Source organism: Aptenodytes forsteri, unplaced genomic scaffold (assembly GCF_000699145.1).
Source record: "Aptenodytes forsteri isolate BGI_AS27 unplaced genomic scaffold, ASM69914v1 Scaffold278, whole genome shotgun sequence".
Lineage (NCBI taxonomy): Eukaryota > Metazoa > Chordata > Aves > Sphenisciformes > Spheniscidae > Aptenodytes > Aptenodytes forsteri.
The window spans coordinates 2,178,817-2,185,762 of NW_008795907.1; the positions used below are offsets into that span (position 1 = coordinate 2,178,817).

The 6,946-nt window shown below is 44.9% G+C and overlaps 1 protein-coding gene across 2 annotated transcripts in view; it reads left to right on the forward strand.

Annotated features, from left to right (window-relative positions):
* ARHGEF4 (Rho guanine nucleotide exchange factor 4) overlaps positions 1-6,624 on the forward strand; it is a 106,470-nt gene extending 99,846 nt beyond the window's left edge. The window contains exons 5-10 of one of the 2 annotated variants that reach the window (XM_019473396.1): positions 452-581; positions 1,415-1,546; positions 2,627-2,870; positions 3,766-3,847; positions 4,083-4,093; positions 5,181-6,624. In XM_019473396.1, coding sequence (XP_019328941.1) covers positions 452-581; positions 1,415-1,546; positions 2,627-2,870; positions 3,766-3,847; positions 4,083-4,093; positions 5,181-5,338 — 757 coding nt within the window. In that variant the 3' untranslated portion in view covers positions 5,339-6,624. The remainder of the gene's footprint in view (positions 1-451; positions 582-1,414; positions 1,547-2,626; positions 2,871-3,765; positions 3,848-4,082; positions 4,094-5,180) is intronic. The other variant, XM_019473395.1, reaches the window with a different exon arrangement.
* Positions 6,625-6,946: the final 322 nt, after the last annotated feature.

Below are 6,946 nucleotides of genomic sequence, written 5' to 3' on the forward strand. Positions count from 1 at the left end.
GGCTCCTATTTGAAATGAAGCCAGTTATTGCTGAACTGCCTTACCTATGCATGACAGAATCAGTCCCTGTATGAAAACAGTGGCATTATGAATATATTGTATTATGTTGCCGGGAAAAAAACGAGGCTTGGAAAGCCCTGGAGATTCTTCCAGCAACTCGTATTTACACCTCTGCGGCTGAATTTGATTGCTTACCCCCTTCCCTTCCACAAATTGGGCCTGGATTTGTTACAAGACTATAACCTGTGCCTGAAAACCAGCATGCATCTGAAAAGCTGCCCACAGAAACATGTACCTCCGACTTCCAGTATAAAACAGCTGGGATAACTGCAAGTGGAACTCATGTTTTCTGCTCTCCAGCCCTAGATCATGGTAGGCTGCACTCCTTTGGGGTGTAGGTACAATAAGCATGTGTCATTTTGTCATGCCTAACACCTCTGCCCTACCCTAGGGATTTTAAAGATGTCGAAGCTGCCTTAAATGCCATGAAGAATGTTGCTCGGCTCATCAATGAGAGAAAGCGGCGGCTGGAGAACATTGACAAAATTGCTCAGTGGCAGAGTTCAATAGAAGACTGGGAGGTAAGAGACTTACTTTCCCCATGAATGGAATAGTCTGTGTTGCTCGTCTCCCCCCCACCCTCCAACAGCTTCTGCCTACAGCAAGATCTTAATGAGGATTACTATCTAGCCCTACCTCAGTTCTGCTGCCCCTCTTTGTGTGTGTTTTTTTTATTTAAACAGATGTGATCTTTTAGTACAACTGAAAAGGTCTTTGCATGTTCCCTGGGATTTTTGCTTCACCACTTTCCTTGCAGAACAAAATCAGCATGTAGGTTGGTGAAATCGTATTATTTTCCTCTTGCCCCCCATTTTATCTTGAGTGATTTCAAACTCTCAAGATGGGCAGAATTGCCCCTTAACGCTTAATAAGCCATGTTATTCTTGCAGAAAGGCAAGCTCTGATAGAGCGGCAAAGGAAGCCAAAGTTCCCTGCAGACTCATTAAAAAAAATTGCTACATAAAAGAAACAAAACTACTAATTTTCTAAATCTTAGACTTAATAAAACCAGACCGTCTCCCTCTCCAAGGATGTCAGGCTAAATTCTCAGCTCTCTGCTTATGTGCCTCCTTTTATGTCAGGGATGGATCAGCTGCCCTGAGCAGACTTCCTGGAACAGGAGATCTTTTCATTTAACACACTGTTGTTAAGGGCACAGCGTCTCCCTGATGTGACAAGGGCTGTCCTCCAGCACAGAAGCTCCCTCTCATTCCCAGAGGAGAGTTTCGTCAGCAAGAATTGAGGCCCCACAGGCCCCCTCAGCTTGGCTGAGGTTCTCTTACGAGACTACGGGCTTATTTCTTCTCCCGTTTTCAGATGGCTGAGACCAACCTGTTCTTTATGCTGTTCTCAGGGTGAAGATGTCCTAGTCAGAAGCTCAGAACTCATCTATTCTGGGGAATTAACCAAAATCTCCCACCCTCAAGCCAAGAGCCAACAGAGGATGTTCTTCCTCTTCGATCACCAGCTTGTCTGCTGCAAGAAGGTAACCTCACTAGCCAGGCACAAATGCTCTTTCTTACAAGGCTAAAGAATTTGAGTCAACTCCTCTACCCCTTTGTTGCCTTAATGCTTACTGGCATCATATGTGCTTCTGGCACAGAGACTTTTATGTGCATTCGTCGCAGTCTTTTCTCTGACGTCCTGGTGTGTCCCGTGCACCTGACCACAGCAATAAGCTACAGGAACTAACTACTGGCCTAATTCTTATAGCAGGAGAGGAAAGCATCGCACTGCTTCTAGGGTTAGTGTATGGGTTTGTTTTATACAACTCAAGTTATGAGCATTGTCACCCATTTTATTTTAAATAGGTTGGGGTTTTTTTTCAACTGTACTGCCATTTGAGATTAATATCATATTCAGAAGGTAACTGCAGCTTTGACAAAGAGCTGTGGGCCTTGACAGTCAGTAAGACCATATTAACACCATATGTAAGTCTGTAAGTACAGCCCATGCTATTTTTCGTAACCTAAGTAATAAAAGAGATCTTCCTTCGTAGAGCAAATGGAAAGTATCTTCCATTGGAATTTCAGAACTGAACACATTTTTTTTGCGTTCTCCATGGCATACAGGTAGCTCCAGGTAACTTAGGCATGAGACCCTCGCTGTTTTATCACTGCTCTCAAATTTACTTTTCATTGTCAACACAAAAAACCCTAAAGCTAATTAGCATTTTTTTGGCTTTCTAACTGGGACAGTAGGATTCAAATACTATTTTCTGACACTGGCTTAATGAGGATTTGGGATCACGTGTAAGAACACAAGCTTGCTTCTCATTCAGAGCTCTTCAGGGCAGCTGATGTCCCACAACGGTAGATGGCAGCCTATCCTGACCCCACCACTCTGAAGAAACCACACGATTCCCCTCACTGCTAACAGCGTCAACAGGAGCTTAGCACTCTGCAATTCCATAGATTCAAATCCAGTATCAAATTTTTTCTTACAGGACTGTAATGACTGCCAAGAAGATTAAATTACTCCATCATCTCAAAGAAAATAAATGTTTAAGGAAGGGACAGGACAGGAACAGTAATGTCTGTATGAGTCTGTGCAATCTCTCTTACAGGACCTTCTGCGCCGGGACATCTTGTATTATAAGAGTAGGATCAACATGGATGATATGGAAATACTGGATGTAGAAGATGGGAAGGACAAGGACTTCAATATCAGTGTGAAAAATGCATTTAAGTTGCACTGCCGAGGCACAGAGGAAGTCCACTTATTCTGTGCAAAAAAGCCTGAGCAGAAACAGCGCTGGCTGAAGGCATTTGAGAATGAAAGGAGACAGGTTCAGCTCGACCAGGAGACGGGTATGGAAAGAGCAATGCTGTGAGGCAGTGGTTTTTTGTGGGGGTTTTTGTTTGTTTGTTTTCTTCTTTTTTTAACCACCAGCCAATGCATAGGAGTGAAAGGGGGGAAGCCAGTCCATGCTCCAGTCCAGCTCTGGGCTGCTGAACTGCACATTTTGAATGAACCTGTGGAATTTAAAAAAAAAAAAAAAAAAAAAAATACAAACCACTGTAAGCAGACACTGCAGTATGTCCTCAGGGAGGCTGACATGTCTTTAATGAGTTCAGGCAGGGCTGACAAAATAGTCAATACATTACATACAGCTTCCATTATTTTGCAGCATAGTGTGAGCGCCCAACTTGGCAATATCTATACAAAACATGTTCAGTCGAGGGTTTTCATTGTTATACAAACCTGTAAGCAGACACTGCAGTATGTCCTCAGGGAGGCTGACATGTCTTTAATGAGTTCAGGCAGGGCTGACAAAATAGTCAATACATTACATACAGCTTCCATTATTTTGCAGCATAGTGTGAGCGCCCAACTTGGCAATATCTATACAAAACATGTTCAGTCGAGGGTTTTCATTGTTTTGTCCAAATGCTGCTTAATTCTGACACGTGTGATCCAATGAGATTTGAACCGCAACTGGTCTGGACTGGCTTCTTCACCCAGTAAAGCATGGGGTGAAGTGCAGGCAGTAAACCTTGCATGAGAGGCAGGGAGAGTTGTGCAGTACAGCACAGGCTGGAGCAGGGGGCAGTACATGCCCCTTCCAGCTTTGGGAGTAATTTTAGCTTGTGACCTCTCACCTCAGGTTTTCCTACCCCTGTATTTCCCTTACTGTCTATGCCAGTGTCTTCCCACGAGATACAAAATGACGACCTGCTGCTGACAAACTATTTTATCTTCAAGGTTTTTCAATCACAGAGGTGCAGAAAAAGCAGGCAATGCTGAATGCCAGCAAGCAGCACCATACTGGGAAGCCTAAGGGTGAGTCACACTGAACATACAAATGCTGCTAAAACTGGGGGTGGGGGGTGGTTGTACATTTACTATATGGGAATAGTTTCAGTGAAGTGGCATTAACAAACTCTTGAGAAGGCCAGATGGTGAGCTCTGATGTGACAATCTGCAGAATCGTTCCTGGCAGATTCAGACAGCTGGAGTCAGGAAACTATTCCTAACTACAGGAGAGCTGCTTTGCACCTCATCACTGAGCGCTGTGCCAGAAATCAGTTACGTACAAGCAGGCAGCTTCTATTCAAAAGCTAGTTCACAGCCTTGCCCTAGAAGCCAGGCTCTCCAAGCAGTATGGCATTCCCTTTGTGAAAAGACAAGATGAAGTTTTGCAGTAATCCCCCCAATGGGGGAACTGGACTCGATGATCTTAAAGGTCTTTTCCATCCTAAATGATTCTATGATTCTACAATGCAAAGAGGGTCCATAAAGGTCACTGCAGCAGGGACTATTCCTGCCTGGGCAGTTGTGCCTGTGGAAGATGCTTTGAAACCTGTGATTTTGGCAGAATGCCATGGGTAGGTACTGTGCTCACTGACACGAGCTGTTTGTTAAAACTTTAAGAGACAAGGAAGATTTAGCAGCAGCCAGGGGAGCGTGAACTCAAGCAACAGAAAGGAAGGTTCCTGTGCCCACAGCACTGGCAGCTGAAGATTCCCGCTACCCGACTTTGTGATGTCACCACCCCTCTTTATAGCCAGAGGAAGAGATGTCACTTGCTTTCCTCTGGACCCACAGAGAGGCAACCACTTCCTCTTGGCGGTACCAGCCAGCAGTTAAATCCTAGCCAAATCTCCAGTAAGAAAGCTTGGCTAAATTTCAAAACAAGTCAGAAGTAAGATCTGGCTGCAAACAGAGGGAAGTTTGGAAGGAGGCCAGACCTCTCTAACAGAGCAAAGCCCTAGGGGTGAAGCACTAGAGGAGACCCCACAAGCCAGCCCTGTCTGCAGCCTAGGTACTGGCTATTACGACTCAGAAATCCAGTGCAGGAAGTTGTAACAGGCAACAGAGGCACATGCACATCAGCTGCTTCTCCCAAAACAACCAAAGTCACCAGTTAAGTTGGCCACTAATGATAAGCTACAGCTATTTAGCCCTGCTGCAGTGGTGACAGAACAGGTGTCAGTTATGCTTCACATTTCTGGGACTTCCACAGCATCAACTTTAATCCTCAAAAGCAGTGCTGAAACTAACAGTAATACTAAGACAAACCCAATTCACTCCCCTGCAGCTTTAACAGGGACTGGACAGGGGGTGGGGAAGGGAGCTGTGCTCAACTAACATGCTTCCCCATCTCCTCCTCCTCACAGCTGTCACCAGGCCATACTATGACTTTCTGATGCGTCAAAAGCATCCCACCCTGCCTACTACACTCCCTCAGCAGCAAGTCTTCATGCTGGCAGAGCCCAAGCGCAAGCCCTCGAACTTCTGGCAGAACATCAGCAGGCTGACGCCCTTCCGGAAATAAGGGCAGCACCGTGTTTGTGCCTGAACCCCTTCTGAGAAAGCACTTTATCCGTCAGTCCTGGGAGGTGGAGCACAGGTTCTTCCAATCCTTTGTTTACAGAGGATGGCACATGTGGCTCCTGCCTTCCCTATTTATTTTGCAGACCGACTGACCGCACTGGCTCTGAGGCGAGACACTGCGTGTGTGCTTGCACACATGTGTGCATTTGTGCCAGTCCCATCGAGCCAGCCTTGCACAGCCCCCAAGAGGCAAACTTCCAGGAAGAGATCACAGGAGGGAGCCTGACACGTTTTGTCTGAAAAGATTTTGCCTGTCAGCTGTACTTTGACTCACTCCTTCCTGCTGTGAACACTACTGCTGTCTGGCAGCTGTCAGAGAGGGGATGGCAGCTGATAACACCTGCCAGCTCTGTGTCCACTGATATGCTCAGAACAACAGTTCAGAGTCACTGACATTATACGTTTCCCATGGAGGGATAAACCCTTCTGCTCTCTGCCCACCCCCGCTCCCCACGTTTCTCAGAGACATGATCCTCCTACACACTTCTAACTAATCCAGTTAGCCTTTGCAGGCACTCAGACAAGACAACAGTGAGTATTGCACTGTGACCTTTTTCCTTCCTTTAGTTCAACACCACTGATGAACTATGTAGTACATTAAACTGTGCCAATCAACCTGCAGCATGAGTAAAGTTCAAGAATCTCTCTAGTGGGTTTGAGTTACGTAAGTTAGAAAAATGTGCCTAATCAATACCGTACTCAATTCCTTAGATTCTCGTCTCTCCATCAGTCTGCCATATTTCCTGGCCAATGAAAATGCTCATTGTTTGTAATGTGTTTATTTATGGTAAAAATCAGAACTGTGTATTTTGTAAGTCTGTAATTGTTCTTGTCAGATGTTGTTAACTTGATGCCTGTTTTGTCTGGTTTTTGTTTGTTTTTTTAAGAAAGGTCAATATTTGCAAACCTAGCTCCCGGAAGTCAGAGTCTACAGTTCAACTCTGAAAGACTAAAACCATGGTTGTTATGCAAACTCCCACAGACCCTCAATTCAAGGGGTATTATTACAGGTTTTTGACACCTTTAAAAAAAATGGAAAGACACTTTAAAAAGGCCTAAATTTGGCACTAAGAGCCCCACTTTAAGTACCCAAGTTTCAAACTGTGGCCAAAAAGAATTCATCTAAACCTTGGTTAGCAAAAGGAAAGATTTGCCTTACCATAGCGAGAGTTAGAAGCCATACTGACTGAGTTCCCTAGCTTAGGAGACATCCTGTGACATTGGAAGGAAGACACCTGCCCCTTCCAACATGATGCTAGTGTGAATGAGCACTAACTGTCTGCAGAGCTCAGAAGTCCAGTGTTTGTTGATGCTGTAGCTGACCAAAGTCTGGTCATCCAGGGATATCTGAATTCAGTAGCATGTACAAAGTCATTCTTGCACTATATCTTCCCCCCAGACCAGGGGCAACATTTAATTTCATAAAGAAACTTGTAAAAGTGACTCTCAGTCTGTGTTTGTCTCCAGCATGTCTATCTGTGTGAACTTGTTTCTCTTCAAAGTCACTGTAGAGATCCTGCTCTTGCAGCTTAAAAAAACCTGACCACTC